The sequence below is a fragment of the Mobula birostris genome, chromosome 24, assembly GCF_030028105.1.
Source record: "Mobula birostris isolate sMobBir1 chromosome 24, sMobBir1.hap1, whole genome shotgun sequence".
Lineage (NCBI taxonomy): Eukaryota > Metazoa > Chordata > Chondrichthyes > Myliobatiformes > Myliobatidae > Mobula > Mobula birostris.
Window position 1 is genome coordinate 24,043,155 of NC_092393.1, and position 22,203 is coordinate 24,065,357.

The 22,203-nt window shown below is 40.3% G+C and overlaps 1 protein-coding gene across 1 annotated transcript in view; it reads left to right on the forward strand.

The window, feature by feature from the left end:
- Positions 1 to 22,203, forward strand: part of tbcd (tubulin folding cofactor D) — a 268,544-nt gene that overhangs the window by 160,191 nt on the left and 86,150 nt on the right. Inside the window, exons 17-22 of the mRNA XM_072241956.1 lie at positions 996 to 1,081; positions 2,205 to 2,285; positions 10,396 to 10,469; positions 12,906 to 13,023; positions 18,368 to 18,428; positions 21,080 to 21,102. Of these exons, the coding sequence (XP_072098057.1) occupies positions 996 to 1,081; positions 2,205 to 2,285; positions 10,396 to 10,469; positions 12,906 to 13,023; positions 18,368 to 18,428; positions 21,080 to 21,102 (443 nt within the window). The remainder of the gene's footprint in view (positions 1 to 995; positions 1,082 to 2,204; positions 2,286 to 10,395; positions 10,470 to 12,905; positions 13,024 to 18,367; positions 18,429 to 21,079; positions 21,103 to 22,203) is intronic.

Genomic DNA, 22,203 nt, shown 5'->3' on the forward strand with positions numbered 1-22,203 from the left:
GAATACAAATAATATCTCAAGTTGATGAACTTTCATTGAACTGTGAAATGTTAATGCCGAATGGGATTTATAATGCTAAGAAAATATAAGTAGGGAGAAGGGAACAAAATGAGGATATATGATGCCGTTAAAAACATGAGGAAATTTGCAGAAATCCAAGCAACACACACAAAATTCTGGAGGAACTTAGCAGGCCAGGCGGCATCTGTGGAAAAGTGTAAACAGTCAGATGTTTTGGCCTGAGACCCTTCATCAGGATGTTGAAGGCAGAATGGCAAAAAGAGATGAGAGTGCAAGGCAAAGAAAACACAAAGTGCAAAATGTGTCTGGAGAAGTTGCAGCATTAAGTAATGAATGGCTTTTCATGCCACTTTCATTTTATCCCATTATCTCAGGATGACTTTAGAATCAAATAATTAATTACTCATTTTGGGTCGATCTTAGAGTTTGTTGTTTTTCCCCCAGAATGGCCAGTACTGTTGCATTTCTAAAGAGTTGAGGGAAGTGTAAATGGTGTGTGCAGTATTTGAATTTGATCAGTGGTCATCTTATTTCAGTTTTAATATTCACATAGTATTCATAAATCATTTTTTGCTTGCTATCCTTTCAGCATTTATACAGAATAATTATCTCTCATGAGATAAGATCTGAATTATCTGAAAATGCTATATTTTGTATGGAAGAAGAAAAATGCACAATATTTGAGAATATTAATTTCAGAATTTGAGCTGCTTTTGCTGTTATTCTGTATAGTACAGTGTTTTGCATTGAGACTGTGCTTCAAAAAGGGAGTGACCTTGATATTCTTATTTCTATTATCTTATCATCTTTCAACTTATGATAATACATTTTGCAGTAAAAGTAATGTTTAATCAATACTATAAATCTCCTTAAAGTGTTATGTAAAATGTTATTGCAATTGCTCTGAATTTTTGGTGTAAATTTTATTTTTCTTTTATATAGATGGGTAGTGATTTTTATTTGTATTTTTACAGGGCACATTTCCACATGGAATTGAGATCCTCACTGCAGCTGATTATTTTGCAGTTGGAAATCGGACCAAATGTTTTTTGAATATTAGGTAATACTTAAAGGCTTATGTGCTTCCACAGAGCCTTCTGCTAGTAAAACCATTGCCAGAATCTGATTCAAAGAGGCTTGCATGCTTCCATACTTATCCCACAGTCACATTTATGTTTTGTTGTTCCCAGTGTCTTGGGGGCATTCATGATACAGCTGTACAAGACACAGAGGTAGCCATGTTAGGTACTTTGTATTGGAGAACATACAAACTGCACACAGACATTCAAATCTGATTCCCAGATCAAAATTGAATTACAAAATTACTGAGTTACAAAAAAAAACAAAGTTAGTGAGAGAAATTTCATTTCACAATTAATTAACATTTGAAGTGCACTGTCTGATACGTTTAAAGAGTAACCTTCAGAGGGACAATGGATACACCTTGAAGAAGAGTTATTAAGCTTCAAGTGCTTGGGCAGTAGAACGTGACTAACTGTTCAAAGTATCTGGCACCCAATTATTGGGGCAAGATGATCCTCTCTTGTACAATTTTGTGGTATTATGTTTTCATTTGGTTCTGTGTTCTACTTTAACATCATTGCTACCAGTTGATTTCCAGTAACTCACATAAATAGCCAGTACTTTTGTTTAAGTTAGTTGATGATGACTGGCCAGTTATTTTTTCTTAGTCTTGTCTAAATAATAATAATACCTTCGAGCAGAATGATTTTCCCATTGCTTGAACTATAGTACAAGCTCCTGCTATATAGCATTTCAAAATATGGTAGGATGGGGTACAGTGTTTCATTATTTTCAAATGGTGAAACAACACTGTATAAAACAGCTCACTTATTATAGGTGTCAAATAATCATTAAATCAAAAAAATCAGTTAATCTTTAATTGACATAAAAATCAGTATCTTTGGGAATCACCCAAACGTACTTCTTGACAATGAACATTAAAATGAATGTTCATCTTGCTTTACAAATGCCACATTGATGCTAAATGAGTTGTTGGTTCATTTAAAGGAATTGATTGAATATTTTGTCAGAGTATCTTCCAGTATCTTCATGTGTTTCACTTTCTCACCAGTAATCCTGACTATTGTGATACAATAACATTTGATTTGATTTGTACACAGTATTGAATTACATCCTTTTGATTTATCTCTGATTTACAGTTTATACATTGTTGGATTTCCTGAGTACACTCAACCTTTGATTGATCATCTTATCAACAAGAAATTTAACCACTGGGATAGGTAAGAGATTATAATGTGTTTTGTATACATTGAATGATTTATTTGTTGTAACAAATGTATAGTTTGGGCATGTAAGGAGGTTCATATATGCCTGTATATTTGTAGGATATGTTTATACACTGCCCAATACAACTAAACTGTTTCACATTCTTTGAATTTGAGCTCTCAGATTTTTCTGAGCATACGATGGACATCTACTATGTATGGTTTAAATAATTTAAACATTTTTCTATGTGGAAATAAGGAACAGTGATCATGTGATGAAGTGAGATCAGATATGCACTAAGGTAACAATGATCAAAACTTGTTCCTCAGTTTGCTGAAGTTAAATAGTAATTCTCAAAAAATACATTAAGGTGAAATTTTATAATTTCCCTAAGATCTGATGCAAATTAGCTCACTGGTTGGAAGAACGAGATGGCTTTTTAGAGCAGCTTGTGCTTGAGCCTACTCGGGGAAAGGCTATCTTAGATTGGGTGTTATGTAATTAGCCAGGTTTTGGAGACTGTGATCATAATATGATTGAATTCATATGGCAATTTGAGAGGAAGAAGCATAAGTCACTTGTATCAGTATCGCAACAGAGTAAGGGGAATTACAGAGGCATGTGAGAGGAGCTTATTTAGGCAGATTGGAGGGGGAATCTGCCAGGGATTGCGGCAGAGCAGAGATGGCTGAAGTTTCTGGGAATAATTCACAAGGCGCAGGATAGATGTGTCCCATAGAAGATAAAGTTCTTATTTGGCAGGTGTAGGCAAACGTGGCTGACAAGGGAATTATGGACTGCATAAAAACCAAGGAAAGTGCATATAAGGTAGCAAAAGTGAGTGGGAAGTTGGATGATTGAGAGGCTTTTAAAATCCAACAAACGGCAACTAAAAGCTATAATAAGGGAAAAAATGAAATTTGAGGGCAAACTTTTTTCAGTTATATAAAGAGTAAAAGGGAGGTGAGAATGGACCACTGGAAAATGATGCTGGTGATGTAGTAATGGGGTCAAAGAAATGGCAGATGAACTTAGTGGGTGCATTGCATCAGTCTTCACTGTGGAAGACAACAGCAGTGTCTATGAGTGTGAGGGAGCAGAAGTGAGTGCCATTGCTATTACAAAGGGAAAAATGCTAGGCAAGCTCAAAGGTCTTAAAGTGGATAAGTCACCTGGCCCAGATGGACTACATCCCAGAGTCCTGAGAGAGATTGCTGAAGAGTTAACAGATGCATTGGTCATGATCTTTCAAGAATCACTTGATTCTGGCATGGTCCTGGAGGACTGGAAGATTGCAAATCTCACTGCACTCTTTAAGAAGGGAGGAAGACAAAAGAAAGGAAATTATAGGCCAGTTAGCCTAACCTCAGTGGTTGGGAAAGTGTTAGGGTCTGTTACTAAGGATGAGGTTTTATGGCTCTTGGAGTCTAATGATAAAATAAGTCAAAGTCAGCATGGTTTCTGTCAAGGGAAATCTTGCCTGACAAATCTTTTAGAGTTCTTCGAGGAAGGAACAAGCAGGGTGAACAAAGGAGAGGCAGTGGATGTCATTTACTTAGATTTTCAGAAGGCATTTGATAAGGTCTCACACAGGAGGCTGCTTAACAAAATAAAATCCCATGGTGTTACAGGAAATATACTGGCATAGTTAGAGGAATGGCTGACAGGCAGGAGGCAGCAAGTGGGCATAAAAGGGGCCTTTTCTGGTTGGCTGCTAGTGACTAGTGGTGTTCCTCAGGGTCAGTACTGGGACCGCTACTTTTCTAATTGTTAGTGATTTGGATAATGGAATTGATGGCTTTGTGGCAAAGTTTGCAGATGATATGAAGATAGGTGAAGGGGTAGGTAGTGCTGAGGAAGCAATGCGATTGCAGCAGGACTTGGAAACATCAGAAGAATGGGCAAAAAAGTGGCAGATGGAATACAGTGTTGCGAAATGTATAATAATGCATTTTGATAAAAGGAACAATAGTGAGGACTATTATCTAAATGGGGAGAAGGTTCAAACAGCAGAGGTGCAGAAGGGCTTAGGAGTCCTTCTGCAAGTCTCCCAGAAGGTTAATTTACAGATTGAGTCTGTGGTAAAGAAGACAAATGCAGTGTTGGCATTTATTTCAAGGGGAATAGAATATAAAAGTAAGGAGATAATGCTGAGTCTTTGTAAGACATTAGTCGGGTCATACTTGGAGTATTGCCAACAGTTTTGATCCCCATACCTCAGCAAGTATGTGTTGTCATTGGAGAGAGTCCATAGGATGTCATGAGGATGATTCAGGGAATGGGGAGTGTTTGGCAGCTTTGGGTCTGTATGCATTGGAATGTAGGAGAATGCAGGGAGGATCTCACTAAAACCTACTGAATGTTGAAAGGACTAGATAGGGTGGATGCAGAGAGAATGTTTCCTATGGTGGGGGTATCCAGAACTAAAGTACACAGCCTCAAAGTTGAGGTGCGGCCTTTTAGTTCGGAGGCAAGGAGGAACATATTTAGCCAGAGAGTAGTGAATCTGTGGAATACTCTGCCACAGACTGCAGTGGAGGCCAAGTCTGTAGGTATATTTAAGGTGGAAGTTGATAGTTTCCTGATCGATCAGGGCATCAGGGGATATGGCGAGAAGGCAGATGTACGGGGTTAAGTGGGATCTGGGATCAGCCATGATGGAATGGCAAAGCAGACTCAAATGGGCTGAATGGCCTAATTCTGCTTCTATGTCCTATGGTCCAACATAAATTCATTTCAGGCCTTTAAACATTTATTTCATGTGTGTGAATCTAAAGCTTGCTGCACTTGATGTTGCCCAGGGAGCAAGTCAGATTCTCAAAAATAAGAAGCTTTACTTTATTCCTTTAGTGCTCATTTGCTGAATGCAGAGCAAATTGGCATTTTTGTAAAGTAGTTGGTTGGTTTTGCATTAGGTGAAGTGTAAATTGGCAAGGAAACTGGTGGGATTATTCTGAAGAGGAATATTCACTTTGATAGCAAATGGATAGATAGTGTTTAAATTTTATTAATGACTTTATTTATATTGATACTGACTTTATTTACAGTTAGCACAAGCTATCTATAGTTTCAAGGACATGGAGAAGTGATTCAGTATAGTAGTGAACCATTTGTTACTTTATTTTTCCTGTTGCTTTTCTTAAATTCATTATGCTTGCTTATTTCTAATGTGTGCGTGTACGAGGGGTGATTGATAAGTTTGTGGCCTGAGGTAGAAGGGGTCAATTTTAGAAAAGCTAGCACATTTATTTTTCAACGTAGTCCCCTCCTACACGTACACACTTAGTCCAGCGGTCGTGGAGCATACGGATCCCTTCTTTGTAGAAGTGGTCCACAGCAGGGGTGATTGATAAGTTTGTGGCCTAAGGTAGAAGGATATGAGTTATTAGCTTCAAACTTTCTGCACTATCACTCAAAGAATTGAACTGCACGTGCATGTAACGAGATCATCTTGGACCTCCAGGTCGTCCACAACAGGGGTGATTGATACGTTTGTGGCCTACGTTAGAAGGAGTTGAGTTATACAGCTCTCGTTATATGCATGTGCAGTTCAACTCTTTGAGTGAAAATGCAGGAAGTTTGAAGTTAATAACTCCTCTCCTTCTACCTTAGGCCACGAACTTATCAATCACTCCTCCTGTGGACCACTTTCTGGAGGTCCAAGATGCCGACCTCTACAAAGAAAGGATTCGTATGCTTCACGACCGCTGGACTAAGTGTGTAAATTTAGGAAAAATAAATGCGCTAGGTTTTCTAAAATTGACTCCTTCTACCTTAGGCTACGAACTTATCAATCACCCCTCGTATATGTTCATGAATCCACCTTAAACTCTGACTTTACTCACTGTCTTTTGTCCCATGTTTGCCTTTGCTGCATTTCCATCTGTGCTTCTGTGTATATGTATTTTCCTTTCCTTGCACCCCCTGACTCTGGCTCATGCTTGTTTCTGTCTCTCTCCTGTAAATCAAGTTTGGATATTGTTTCTTTCAAAATTGCATCACTAAGACATTGTACAGGTTTCCCCCGCCATCCAAAGGTAGAGCTTTCCTATGAAACAGTTCCTAAGCCGGAATGTCGTAAAGCGAAGAAGCAATTACCATTTATTTACAGGTGTCCCCCGCTTTTCGAACGTTCGCTTTACGAAACCTCACTGTTATGAAAGACCTACATTAGTTCCCTGCTTTCGCTTTCAGAAGGTGTTTTCACCGTTACGGGGAAAAAGCTGCGCGTGATAAAAAATCAGCGCGCGCCCCGAGCAGCCACTCTCCTCTGGATTCGGAACGGCATTCTCGCTGGCATTGCTTAAACACGTGCCTGTGAGCAGCCGTTAGCAAGATGAGTTCTAAGGTATCGGAAAAGCCTAAAAGAGCTTGTAAGGGTGTTACACTTAGCGTAAAACTAGACATAATTAAGCGTTTCCATCGTGGTGAACGAAGTAAGGACAAAGTGAGTTTGGCTTGTGGAAGTTGATGAAGATGATGTTGAAGAGGTTTTGGCATCCCATGACCAAGAACTGATAGATGAAGAGCTGATGCAATTGGAAGAGGAAAGGATAACAATCGAAACTGAATGCGGTAGCGAACTGAGCGTGAAGCAACTACATGAGATTTTCGCTGCAATGATAAAGTACGACTTTAATTTTGAAAGGGTATGTCAGTTTAGGGGATATTTGCAAGATGGTTTGAGTCCTTACAAAGAACTGAATGATAGAAAAATGCATGAGGCTCAGCAGTCAAGCAAGCCTTCCACATCAGCCACATCAGATGACGAACCTCGACCTTCGACATTGAGGCGGGCAGTCATAGGAGAAGATGAGCTGCCTGCCCTAATGGAAACAGACGATGATGAGATGACACCCCAGTGTCCCACCACCCCAACCCCCAGGCCGCGGACAGATACCGATTCGCGGAGAATGCTGCGGTAGCCGGGAGGCACACAGCACATCTTTAAGAAAAAAGCCAAAATAAACATGCTAATTAATTAGGTGCAGCCCGACACGTAATTGTCAGCCCAGATTAGAGGCGACGCAATCGGCAGTCCCATATACATAAATGGTAATTGCTTCTTCGCTTTACGACATTTCGGCTTACGAACTGTTTCATAGGAACGCTCTACCTTCGGATGGCGGGGGAAACCTGTATATGGGAAAAATTTGTGAGTGTTTGCAGACCCAAAAATAACCTACCAAATCATGCCAAATAACACATAAAACCTAAAATAACAGTAACATATAGTAAAGGCAGGAATGATATGATAAGTACACAACCTATATAAAGTAGAAATACTTCTCTATAATCATTGCCTGCACTATTCTCCGTAGCGAAAATCTCACGTAAGCGCTCTTGGCAGAAACATGGCGCAAGCGCTCTCGGCAGAAACACTCTCTCCAGTAACCTTTAAGGTATGAAGCTGCTCAATCATACCAAGTAACACATAAAAATAGACAGCCGATATAAAGTAGAAATAATGTATGTACAGTGTAGTATCACGGGAATTGGGAAGACATCGAGCACACTGATGATGGTGTGTTAGGCTGGGTCCTTGGAGGTTGGGGTGGTGCAGTGGCCCCCACCCTCCGGGCCACTGACTGATACCGATCCGCAAAGTATGCAGTGGTAGCTGGGACGCACCCAACACATCTTTAAGAAAAAAGCCGAAGTAAACAAGCTAATCAATTAGGTGCCGCCCGGCACGTAAATGTCGGCCCAGATAAGAGGCAATTGCTGATTGCGTCGCCTCTGATCTGGGCCGACATTTATGTGCCAGGCGGCACCTAATTAATTAGCCTGTTTATTTTGGCTTTTTTTTCTCAAAGATGTACTGGGTGCGTCCCGGCTACTGCTGCATTCTCCGCGAATCGGTATCTGTCCGCGGCCCGGGGGTTGGGGTGGTGGGACATTGAGGTGTCGTCTGTTTCCACCAGGGCAGGCAGGTCATCTTCTTCTATGTCTGTCTGCCTCGATGTCGAAAGTTGAGGTTTGTCGTCTGCTGTGGCTGATGTAAGGCTTGCTTGACTGCGAGCCTCGTGCATTTTTCTACCATACGGTTCTTTGTAAGCACTCAATCCATCCTGCAAATATGCCCTAAACCGATGTACCCTTTCAAAATTAAAGTCGTACTTTTCTGCAATCATTGCAGCGAAAATCTCACGCAGTTGCTTCGTATTCAGTTCCTGGACGAATTCACTTTTGGTCCATTCGCTACTGCATTCAGTTTTGATTGTCATCCTATCCTCTTCCAATTGCATCAGCTCTTCATCTATCAGCTCTTGGTCAAGGGATGCCAAAATCTCTTCAACATCATCTTCGTCAACTTCCACAAGCCAAACTCACTTTGTCCTTACTTTGTTCACCACGATCGAAACGCTTAATTATATTTAGTAACACCCTTACGAGCTCTTTTCCGATACCTTAGAACTCATCTTGCAAACGGCTGCTCACAGGCACGTGTTTAAGCAATGCCGGCTAGAATGCAGTTCCTGGGGAGAGCGGCTGCTTGGGGCGCGCGCTGCCTTTTATCGCGCGGATATTTTTCGCGTGCTGCCTTTTTTCGTAACAGTGAAAACACCTTCTGTTAGCGAAAACAGGTAACTAATGTAGGTCTTTCATAACAGTGAAGTTTCGTAAAGCGAACGTTCGGAAAGCGGGGGACACCTGTATTCCATCTTTAATATTCTATGAAGTATCTTAAGCATTAACTGCTCTTGCAAAATTTCTGTTGTCCTTTTCATTTTTTTTCTACTGAACTTGAAGATTTTAAAACTTGCTTTTGGCAATTGGATACATGCACAAAATAGAAATAAAAATAGCAAAGGCTGGAAGAAGTCATCAGATAAGGCAGCATCCTTGCAGAGACAGAAAAACAAGTAAATGTTTCTCGGCAATAACTCTTCATCAGAGCTCGAAAGTAGGGAAATAAGTGTATTTTAAGTTGCACAAAATGAGAGAGGTGGAGGGAAAACTGACAAGCAGCTGGAAGCCCAGAATTGTTATTGCAGACTGAACAGAGATGGTCTGTGAAAAGATTACCTGATCTGCAACTGGTGCCTCCTATACTTTTAATGCTCTATTCTGACCTCTTATGTTGTTTCATTGTGAGTTCTCAATGCCTCTCACTGGTGTTTTCAGAAATTTCAGGCATCAAGTTATTTTCTGTCGCCATGTATTTGCTGGATATTTTAGATTTCCTTTTCTTCTTTTCTGGCTTTAACTGTAAGTATTTAAAATAATGAATGTCTTTATGACTCTGAATCCTATCACAAATATACCCTCTGTTCACTCAATTACTTCTGCCTTTTTGCAACTTTTGCATGTTTGTTTTCTCACTTTCCCAGTTCTGATGAAGAGTCAATTACCTTACCTATGACTTTGGTTCTGTCTCCACAGATGCTGCTTGATCAGCTGAGTTGTTCAAGCATTTTCTGTAATTTTATTTTCTGTCTTCTGAATTTTTGCCATACACACAAAATTGAGATAATCTTAATATTTGTCAATGATATGAAGAAGTACTTTTATTGTCATTTAAAATTATGGTGATTAATTTGTACATTTGCATTATCTAGTAATGTATTTAAATTTATATATATTTCTAATAGAATCTAATTCTACACCGATTTTTTTTGTGTGGCCTTTTTCACTCAAGATGAAAATTATTACTTCTCATGTCTCCATTTTAATCTTGTTAAATAGCAGTGCATTGTCCTCTTTAAGCTGTTTTGGATACTAAGTCAAAAGGGATAATAAATGCAAGGGCCACATTTTAGACATGAACCTTTCCTGCTTCTCTGTAATTAAAAATCTGTAACACTATATTGTACTTATGGTCCTCAATGAGGCACACCCTGTAAAGTTTCTGTTTTTGTAATATATTTGTGTGCATCCTTGTATAGCTCCTTACATTTCATTCAATGACAGTGAATAAAATTTCAGTTCGTTGCAGCCCAAATACATCAGAGGTGTGTGATGCATGTATCTTCTTAAGATATATGCATTTGATATTAGTGTATATACAGCTTGACATGTAAAAGTTTTTATGAAAAGGGACTTCAGCATATTTTCTTTCCTTAAAGTTAAAAATATAATAATTTTTCCTGAGAATAATGGAGTGCTTTTATGTTTTCACAGTGCTATTCGAGAACTAACCGCAAAGACCCTCCATAATCTTACTCCGTACGCTTCAGAATACATGGCAAACAATGGTGATGTGTAGTTTACTTCAAATTGTACTGCTTTTAATAATACATGCAATGCTAACAGCAGATTATTTGTTGATTTGTACAACTGTTTTGGCGTAATAGTGTTCATTGTAATTTAGTTAACTGGAAATCAAGGTTTAAAAAGCCTGATTCTAAATATGATCAACAGAAAAAAACTATAAACTTCGGTTCTGATTCTTGAAAAACTTACTCTGTTTTATTCTATAAGATATCAGGTTTTATAACTGTCAATTCCATCCAGTCAACTATCTTTACTTTCCATTAAACATCTGGTTCTAACAAGATGCCTCCTTCATCTTTAAGATATGTGTCACAGAAACTAACTGCACATTATCCAATTTCCTTTGTCTCTTTATGTTCATTTCTTCTCTTTCATTAGAAACCTTTTAATTATATGTTCATTTCTAATACGTAATATCATATTTCAGGTTAGTCTACGAGTTACCTTTGTATTATAAATTTCCACGGTCACGATTATTATTATATCTCTTTAAAATATTTGGTTAATCCATGATGACAGACCATACCTCCTAAATTACACAGATCTATTGCCACTGGCCATTTCCAAAAGTTTTATTAAGATGTAGCTTGATGCACTTTGTTGAAATTTTTCCTATATTGTTGGTGTTCGGTACACAATTTGAGATATGGCCTTTCATACGAACTTGACACCAAAGATGACTACCATTTCATTGAAAAGGCACCCATTACTTTGTTCTACTCGTTTTTGAGATCCAGATACTGTTGGTATTGCCAGTATTTATTGCCCATCCCTACTTGTTATTTGTTGCTTATCAGCTGATGCTTGAATGTGCAGCAGGTCTTTACTGTACCAAGTATGGGCTGCTATACTTGCTGAGGAATTGAAAAGGAATTGAGCATTGCCCAGGCACTAGTGAATATCCACATTTTAGTCTTTTCCTGTTACTTTGTAGCTTTCTCATAAAGTCTCTTAAAATGTTTATCTGCTCTGGAAAGCTGAAATGAAATTTCCTCTACTACTCATCACGGTAAGGTATTTCATGTCTTAACAATCATTTGCTGAGTGAGTTTTTTTTCCCCTCTCCCTTTTCCTTTCCTCTGTATTGGTTTACCTACCAGAGAAAATAGTCACTTTGTAAGTCGTTGAACTTCGTAATCATCTATAGTTCTGGTCTCTGTTCAGAGCTATAACTTATCTACTATGATAACCTCCTGAAAAATCTACACAATGTTCTCAAAAATCTAATGATCTGTTGTTCTTTCTCAAATGAGGTGGGCTGCATCTCACAATGTCTTCCATGAATTAACCTTTATTTTTAACAAACTTGGCTGGAAAGGGCATCTGTTAATGAGATGATATTATCTACAAATACCATGCTTTTAAGTTGTAGGAAGTGCTTTTATATTATAACTGGCCAGGAGTCCTCTAACATCAGTCACGAGTTTAAAATCTGTTCCATATTAATATATTTCCAAACAGGTTTCTGCACCTTGCACAGTATCATATGGCTCCTTCAAATTCAGAAGTTGCATCCTATTTCACTATAAGCGAGATTAACTGTCTCTTCCTCATTCTTCTACAGTCTATGATAGGATTCACCATGTGTTCCATTAAATTCACGTCTAACTTACTGGAATGGTTAAGGAAAGTAAATTAAAGGCATACTTCATTAGGAGTTTGAAGAGATTTGGTATGTCAACAAATACACTCTAATACACTCTAAAGCATCTATAGATGTACCGGGAGAGCATTCTGCAGGCTGTATCACTGTCTGGTAAGCGGGGGGGGGTGTGGTGGGGGGCTACTGCACAGGACTGAAAGAGGCTGCAGAGGGTTGTAAATTTAGTCGGCTCCACCTTGGGTACTAGCCTACAAAGTACCCAGGACATCCTCAAGGAGTGGTGTCTCAGAAAGGCAGTGTCTATTATTAAGGACCTCCAGCACCCAGGGCATGCCCTTTTCTCACTATTACCATCAGCTTGGAGGTACAGAAGCCTGAAGGCACACGCTGAGCGATTCAGCAACAGCTTCTTTCCCTCTGCCATCCGATTCCTAAAAGGACATTGAACCCGCAAACACAACCTCACTTTTAATACATATTATTTCTGTTTTTGCACAATTTTTAATCTATTCAATATATGTACACTGTAATTGATTTATTATTATTTTTTCTTCTTTTGTGTTATGTATTGCATTGAACTGCTGTTGCTAAGTTTAAAAATTTCACGACACATGCTGGTGAAAGAAACCTCGTTCTGAATCTGGAATTGCATTGCTTTTAAGAACCACTACATTGTTGGTCCTTCTAAATTTTAGTTAGAATTGTGCTATTTGCTTGAAGAACAAAAAATTCATGCCATGTTGACTGAATGATAGTTGATGTGTTTTGCATTAATATGTTTTCAGCTATTTAAAGGAATTGTTTTTTCTTGCAGCTTTGTCACAGTTGTTACCTTTAGCAACGGGCATTGATTTGAATACACGTCATGGTGCAGTATTGGCCTGTGCAGAGATTGTTTATGCACTCAACAAAATATCTGTTGAGAACAACAGGTATGAGATTATTCAATGTGTTCAATTAAATAAAGCATGAATATATGTAACAGTCTAACTAAAGGAGAATAATAAAATTATTAATAATTATCAGTGAAAGAGGAGACAGTGAAGTAATGCTTTTATTAGTAACTGTTAATTAGGCTAACTTAGAACTGCTTTGTTTCCCTAAAGTTTCTCAGATTTTGTAATTATTAGTAACTCGTGCTCTGCTGCCTCAGTAATAAACAGATTAGTGTGCATCATTCAAGATTTCTTGGTCTGTTATGTTAACCGATGTGCTTCCCTAGTTCAATAAATGAATTACTTCTAACAACATGTTAAGAACTTAAGTTGAACTTTCAGACTTGAATCAAAGCAATTCTTTACATTTTCTTGCTATGATTGTAGAAACCCCATTTCCAGAAGTTGGGATATTTTCCAAAATGCAATAAAAACAAAAATCTGTGATATGTTAATTCACGTGAACCTTTATTTAACTGACAAAAGTACAAAGAAAAGATTTTCAATAGTTTTACTGACCAACATAATTATATTTTGCAAACATACACAAAGAATGTGATGGCTGCAACACACTCAACAAAAGTTGGGACAGAGGCATGTTTACCATTATGTTACATCACCTTTCCTTTTAATAACACTTTTTAATCGTTTTGGAACTGAGGATACTAATTGTAGTAGATTTGCAATTGGAAATTTTGTCCATTCTTGCTTGATATAAGATTTTAGCTGCTCAACAGTCCGTGGTCTCTGTTGTCTGATTCTCCTCTTCATGATGCACCATACATTTTCAATAGGAGATAGATCTGGACTGGCAGCAGGGCAGTCAAGCACACGTACTCTGTGCCTACAAAGCCACGCTGTTGTGGCCCGTGCAGAATGTGGTCTGGCATTGTCCTGCTGAAGTAAGCATGGACGTCCCGGGAAGAGACGTCACCTTGATGGCAACATATGTCTCTCTTAAAATCCTAATATATGCCTCAGAGTCAATGGTACCTTCACATACATGCAACTCACCCATGCCGTGGGCACTGATGCACTCCCATACCATCTCAGATGCTGGCTTTTGCACCTTCCGCTGATAACAATCTGGACAGTCGTTTTCATCTTTGGCACGGAGAACTCGACACCCGTTTTTTCCGAAAACTAGCTGAAATGTGGACTCATCTGATCACAGCACACGGTTCCAGTCTTTCAGTCCATCTGAGATGAGCTTGGGCCCAGAGGACTCGCCGGCGTTTCTGCATAGTGTTGATGTATGGCTTCCTCCTTGCGTAATACAGTTTCAAGTTGCAGCGACGGACTGTGTTGAGTGACAATGGTTTTCCAAAGTACTCCCGAGCCCAGGTGGCTATAATTGTCACAGTAGCATGACGGTTTCTTAGGCAGTGCTGCCTGAGGGCTCGAAGATCACGTGCATTCAACAGTGGTTTCCGACCTTGCCCTTTACGCACTGAGATGTCTCTGAATTCTCTGCATCTTTTCACAATATTATGTACTGTAGATGTTGAAAGACCTAAATTCTCTGCAATCTTGTGTTGAGAAATGTTCCTTTTGAACTGACTAACAATTCTCTCACGAATTTTGGTACAAAAGGCTGAGCCACGACCCATCCTTGCTTGTAAAGACTGAGCCTTTGATGGACGCTACTTTTATACACAGTCATGATACCTCACCTGCTACCAATTAGCCTGCTTAACGTAGAGTCTTCCAAACCGGTGTTACTTGAATATTCTGTGCACTTTTCAATCTTATTTTAACTCTGTCCCAACTTTTGTTGAGTGTGTTGCAGCCATCAAATTCTAAATTTGTGTATATTTACAAAATGCAATTAAGTTGGTCAGTAAAACTATTGAAAATCTTTTCTTTGTACTTTTGTCAGTTAAATAAAGGTTCACGTGAATTAAGATACCACGGATTTTTGTTTTTATTGCATTTTAGAAAATATCCCAACTTTTCTGGAAATGGGGTTTGTAATATTTTGTATCTTTGGTAGCAAAAACTAACCTACAAAATAATGAGCAACACACATCAAAGTTGCTGGTGAACGCAGCAGGCCAGGCAGCATCTCTAGGAAGAGGTACAGTCGACGTTTCAGGCCGAGACCCTTCGTCAGGACTAACTGAAGGAAGAGCTAGTAAGAGATTTAAAAGTGGGAGGGGGAGGGGGAGATCCAAAATGATAGGAGAAGACAGGTGGGGGAGGGATGGAGCCAAGAGCTGGACAGGTGATTGGCAAAAGGGGTATGAGAGGATCATGGGACAGGAGGCCCAGGGAGAAGGAAAAGGTGGCCGGGGGGAAAGCCCAGAGGATGGGCAAGGGGTATAGTCAGAGGACCCCAGACAGTCCTTCCAGGTGAGGCGACACTTCAACTGTGAGTCGGCTGGGATGATGTACTGCGTCTGGTGCTCCCGATGTGGCCTTCTATATATTGGCGAGACCCGACGCAGACTGGGAGATCAGTTTGCTGAACACCTACACTCTGTCCGCCAGAGAAAGCAGGATCTCCCAGTGGCCACACATTTTAATTCCACATCCCATTCCCATTCTGACATGTCTATCCATGGCCTCCTCTACTGTAAAGATGAAGCCACACTCAGGTTGGAGGAACAACACCTTATATTCCATCTGGGTAGCCTCCAACCTGATGGCATGAACCTTGACTTCTCTAACTTCCGCTAATGCCCCACCTCCCCCTCGTATTTTTATACACACATTCTCCCTCTCTCTCTCCTTTTTCTCCCTCTGTCCCTCTGACTATACCCCTTGCCCATCCTCTGGGCTTCCCCCTCCCCCTCTTCCTTCTCCCTGGGCCTCCTGTCCCATGATCCTCTCATATCCCTTTTGCCAATCAACTGTCCAGCTCTTGGCTCCATCCCTCCCCCTCCTGTCTTCTCCTATCATTTTGGATCTCCCCCTCCCCCTCCCCCTCCCACTTTTAAATCTCTTACTAGCTGTTTCTTCAGTTAGTCCTGACGAAGGATCTCAGCCTGAAACGGCAACTGTACCTCTTCCTAGAGATGCTGCCTGGCCTGCTGCGTTCACCAGCAACTTTGATGTGTGTTGCTTGAATTTCCAGCATCTGCAGAATTCCTCGTGTTTGCGCTACAAAATAATGATTTATTTGGGGGAGTCTAGGACCAGAAGGCACAGCACCGGAATAGAGAGACATCCCTTACCACAGGAAACGTCCTCTCCAACTGCACTCTGTCTAGGCCTTTCAACATTCAATAGGTTCCAATGAGATAGTCCCTCATTATTCTAAATTCCAGTGAGAAAAGATCCAGAGTCGTCACTCACTGCTGATACGATAAGCCTTTGATCATTCCTGGAATCATTCTTGTGAACCTCTACTGTACCTTCACCGTGTCACAAATTCTTTCTTAAATAAGGAGCCCAAAACTGCTCATGATACTCCATATGAGGCCTCATCAGCGCCTTATAAAGCCTCAGTGTTACATCCTTGCTTTTTTATTTTTGTCCTCTCAAAATGAATGCTAACATACTATTTGCCTTCCTCTCCACTGACTCAATCTGCAAATTCACCTTCAGGAAATCCTGCAGAAGGACTTCCAAGTCATTTTGCATCTCAGACTTTTGTATTTTCTCTCCGTTTAAAAGATAATCAGTGCTTTTACTCTTTCTACCAAAGTGCATGACCATACACTTCCAGACAGTATATTCTATTTGCCACTTCTTTGCCTATTCTCCTAATCTACCCATGTCCTTCTGCAGCCTCCCTGCTTTCTCAATACTTCCTGCCCTTGTACCTTTAAATCGTCTGTAACTTTGTCACAAAGCAATCAGTTCCATCATCCAAATCATTGACGTAGAACGTAAAAAGCAGTGGTGCACCCCTGTGGAACACCACTAGTCACCGGCAACCAATCAGAAAAGGCTCCCCCTCATTCCCAATCTTTGCCTCCTTCCAATCAGACAATGCTCTATCCATGGTAGTAGCTTTCATGTAATACCATGAACTCTTGTCTTGTTAAGCAGCCTCATGTGCAGCATCTTGTCAAAGGCCTTCTGAAAACCCAAGTACACAACATCTACTGATTCTCCTTTGTCTTTTCTGCTTGTTATTTCCTCAAAGAATTCCAACAGATTTGTCAGGCAAGATATTCTGTGAAGGAAGCTATGCTGACTTTGGACTATTTTATCATTTACCTCCAAGTGCCCTGAAACTACATCCTTAACAAATGGCTCCAACAAATTCCCAACCACTGAGTTCTGGCTATCTGGCCTATAATTTCCTCTCTTCTGCCTCCCTCCCTTCTTAAAGAGTAGAGTAAAGTTTGCAATTTTCCAGTCCTTTGGAACTATTCCAGAATCCAGTGTTTCTTGAATGATCATTACAAAGCCCTCACAATCTCTTCAACTCCCTCTTCCAGAACCCTGGGGCATAGCCATCTGATCGAGGTCTTTCAGATCTTTCAGTTTCGCAAGCACCTAATAGTGGCAAATGCACTTACTTCTGCTCTCTGACACTCTCGATTTTGCAACTCTGCATTATTAATTTTCCTTCTGTCTCTGTTCATGTACTATTCAAGATAATCTGTCCATGAGGTTCATTTTTTCTCCTCTTTGATCCATACCCATACCCCAACCTGCGTATTTGTACTGTAAATGATCCAAAAATTCTTTTCATAATTTACCATTGACAATCCACCACAAAAGTAACCTTATTCTATCTCAAATTTGTTTTAACTCTCGCAGGTCCTTTTGTGCCCTCCTAAACTTCTTTCAAATATTGCAGAGTTTAATGTTTGAAATTTTCTGTTCATGTCTCAGATTTTGCCACAGAACTGATATTATGTTGAGAGTGAAATTCTCAATGTAGTCAGGCATTCATTGATCATTATGTGCATTCTACATTCTACAATCTTTACTATAACGTCAGTTAACACTCTTTTACTTTTGTCTCAAAGTGAACAATTCGTTATTTTCTCCTAATCAGCAGTATCACCAAATAACTCTTTTTTTTACCATGCAAGCACGTTGTTTATTTGTTTCAGTGGTTTTTCAGCAGGTAATTGGAGAAAGGTTGCAAATCTGGCTGTTTTAGGATTGTTCAGAGAACTGCTTTTACTAAGCTGGGGAAATCTAAGAGTGATCTTCTGATACATAACAAAATTAATTCTTTTTTGTCTTTTTAATTAAATTTGTTGATATTTGGATAATTCTGTTTGAAGTGAAAGATGGTGTCCTAGAAAGGAGCTTATTTTGTTCAGAATTATTAATAGGATACTCGCAAACATGATTGGAGTAGATTTATTAAACTGGTTCTTCTATTTATCATGTTGACTCATCAAAGTTTGTTCAATAATCATCTCTTTAACAGGCCAGTGACAGATTTTATCAGTGAGAATACACTGGAAAGTCTGAAGAATATTCATCGAAAGGTATGCCTGGCACAATACAATCTATATACTACTAAAACTCTCATGCTGTGTTTGTGACCTCCAATTAGCGCAAACGGTGCATTACGGCAGCACTATTTTTGGCTAAATCGACTTAAAATGCGCTAACTTACCGAATGCAGGCAAAGTTCAGGGTTATATATTCGTATAAAATTGTTCACTCGCCAAAATCAACAGCCTTGCTTTCACCCGAGAGCCGATGTCAGCCATGATAGAAACCGTGACGCGACACCACGACGCATGTGCACGGTCAGCCTCAGAAACGACTCATGATGCTCACAGCAGCGACACCAACCGGAGCAAAAGTAAAGGGCAGCTCTATTTCGAGCGGTCACATTCTGCTAATCACCATCAGCATGTGCAGAATTGGGACAGATCAAACTGAGACCCATCAATAAGAGATAATTAAATCTTATTGTAATGATGTACTTCAAGACACCCATCAAATCCTTTGCTGCAGTCAAAGGACAGTGATGACTATATCAAGTCCATTTAGGAGAGCACCAACCACATCATCAAGAATAATCAGCATCCTGGAGGCTTTGGTATTACTGCTTCGTATCTTCTATCCAGCATTAGGGTAAAAAAAAATATGGTCAGCCTAATTATGCCATGTGGAAAGAGAAGGGGGACATTATGGTCAAGAGATGATGCCAAACATCGTCAGGAAGCAGCAAGGAGAGGGAGAGAAAAGAATCGGATGATGTCAGGGCTGCATGACTCCAGGATCAAAGAGTCAGGACAAAAAAGATTAGAGAAGAAGAGACAGAGGAGGAGAGGCATGCACGTCTCCAAAATGACAACAACTGGCATAGAAGGAGGAGACAGGAAGAGACAAAGGAGCTGAGAAATGCATGTCTCCAGGATCAGAGACAAACAACAAACAGCAGAAGAGATGAACAGACAGGGGATGAAAGGGCTGCATGTCTCCAGAATGACAAAAACAGGCACAGGAGGAGGAGAGAGGAAGAGACAAAGGAGCTGAGAAATGCACATCTCCAAGATCAGAGACAAAGAACAAACAGCAGAAGAGATGAAGAGACGGGGAATGAAAGGACTGCATGTTTCCAGAATGACAATGAGAGGCACAAGGGTGGCAGATCAACCAGAAATGATGCCATCAAAAGTGCCCTTCGTTAAACAAAGAGGAGCTATATTTGCCTTGCTGCGCGTCGTTCTTCTTTAATAAACTGAGGTTTTCTTCTTCAATTTCCAAAGCAAAGCGATACCAATAGCATTCAGGAAAATTTAATGTCCATTCTGGTCACATCAGACTGCACTACCCTTCTCTCAAAAGGTGCCCCAATAGGTCACCCTGTTGTCCAGTTTAGCAATATATTTAAATGCAATTATTCACCTTTAAACAACAACAACCTTGCTTGGTCTGTATTTCCGCTTTCTGTGAACAGGGCCTGTTTGATCGTGCCACATTTGTTACTGAAGGCCTTACCAACAAGATCTGCTTAAGTGATGATTTAGCTGGAATTATAGAGTCATTGAATACTACAGTGTAGAAACAGGCCCTTTGGCCCATCCACTCAATGCTTAACTAATAATTTACCTTGTCTCATTGATCTGCACCCGGACCATGGCCCTCCAGACTCCTTCCATCCACGTACCTATCTAAGTTTCTTTTAACCCATGACCTCTAGTTCTAATCTCACCCAATCTCAGTGATAAAGCCTGCTTGCATTTATTCTATGTATACCTCTCATAATTTACTATCAAATCTCTCCTCATTCTTCTGTGCTCTAGGGAATAAAATCTTAATTTATGTGAGAAGGTTGCTGCTGTCTAGTAATTTGAAGTTATCAGTTGAAACTATGGTCTGTGGCAAAAATAGTTGGTGAACAAGCCAGATTTAAATTTTGGTTTCATTGTCAGTGAAGATAATGGTTATACAGGTTCCAATTAAGATGATACACAGATCATTTTCATTTACTTTGTCCATAATCTTGTGTGTCCTAAAGTGTGAATTTAAGTAATTAGGGTGTTATGAGGAGAGAATATGGAAATGTTATATGGGAATCTTCCAGAAGTTGATATCTCAAACATTCATCCTCACTTCTTTTTCACAACGTAACTGGTAAAGTAAATTCAGAAAATATTAAAAAGCGTCCGTTAGTCTTGCGAGACCGTGGATCTGCACCTGGAAAGTCTTCACTCTCCAGGGCGCAGGCCTGGGCAAGGTTGTATGGAAGACTGTCAGTTGCCCATGCTGCAAGTCTCCCCTCTCCACGACACCGATGTTGTCCAAGGGAAGGGCATTAGGACCCATACAGCTTGGCACCAGTGTCGTCGCAGAGCACTGCGTGATTAAGTGCCTTGCTCAAGGACACAACACATTCCCTCGGCTGGGACTCAAACTCATGACCTTCAGATCGCTAGTCGAACACTTTAACCACTTGGCCACGTGCCCACACGTGAAAATATATATCTATTGATTCAATACGATTTCTCAATAGTTATCCCTTTCAACTAAATTTGGTAAGTCTTTTCATTTGATTGTTTTTAAGAATAGATTTTGCTAGGTCAAACTTTTGCTATTTGCTTATCAATTTGTCATTTTGTACTAATAGTAAATTGAGCATAGATCTATTTTATATATTCTAATGGGCTGTTATTTCTTCCAGCTGTATAACTGCCAGTTTTACAGGTAAGAGTTTATTATAGCCACTTAATCATTTAGCACACTTGCTTAATTTTTAATGTGATGTTGGATTTTTTCATATCATTCAGCATAGATGTTTTGATAATTGAAGAACACTCCATGCACCAATCCCCCTCCAGCACCCATCCCCTCTCCCCTCCCTTGGCATTCCTCTACACCTCCACCCTCCTATCAGCTTCCAACTCTCCCCACCTCCCAAACCCCCTTGCCATACCCCTCCCTCCCTCCCTCCCAGCCCCATCACTCACCCTCCCAAATCTACCCCTCTCCCTGCAGGTGTGACCCTCCACCTCCTCTGCCACCCCTCCCACTCGTCTGCCTTCTCTCCTCGGCCTTCCCTCAACCTCCTCTGCCCCTCCCCTACTCTTCCCCAACCCCTCCAATGCCACCTCCCCCTCCTCTGACCCCCCTCCCCCTCCTCTGACCCCCCTCCCCCTCCTCTGCCGCCCATCCCCTCCTCTGTCTGTTTCCCCTCCTGCTGCCCCTCCCCCTCCTCTGCCACTCCACTTCTCCCCTTCTCCTTGCTTCTCCTCTCCCTCTCCCTCATCCCATCCCCCTCTACCTGCCTCCTTCTCCACCTTCCCCTACACTTATCTCTCCTTCTCTGCCTTTCTTCTTTCCTTTGCCTGCCTGTCTTGCTCTTGCCCTCTTCTTGCTCTTCATCCTTTTTTAGTTGTCCTCTGTATTCTACATTTGGCTTGCCTGTTCATAATGTGATTTATGAATCTTATAGTTGTCGTGAGTGTTCCCACGTTTAATTTTTAAGTTGCGTATCTTCATTTGTCTAGCCAGCGATAGCTTTGAGTTCCACTCTGGAAGTGGATAAGTTGTAGACCATGTCATCGACTTACTCATTTATTGTAGTATTAATTTAATGACCCAGTATACCTACCTGCTTTTTTTCATTTTTCTGATTGGTGACATCTGTGCTGTGCATTGAATCTTCTTGTGTATATATTGTGTCCTCTAATAGAGTAAATCTGTTAAGTACTACTTCACTGGGAAAAATGTGCTGACTCTTGTTGGGTTTTCTTTGAAGATAATGGGGATTCAATTAGTCATGCCTCTCTTCCTCTTGGTTAATAA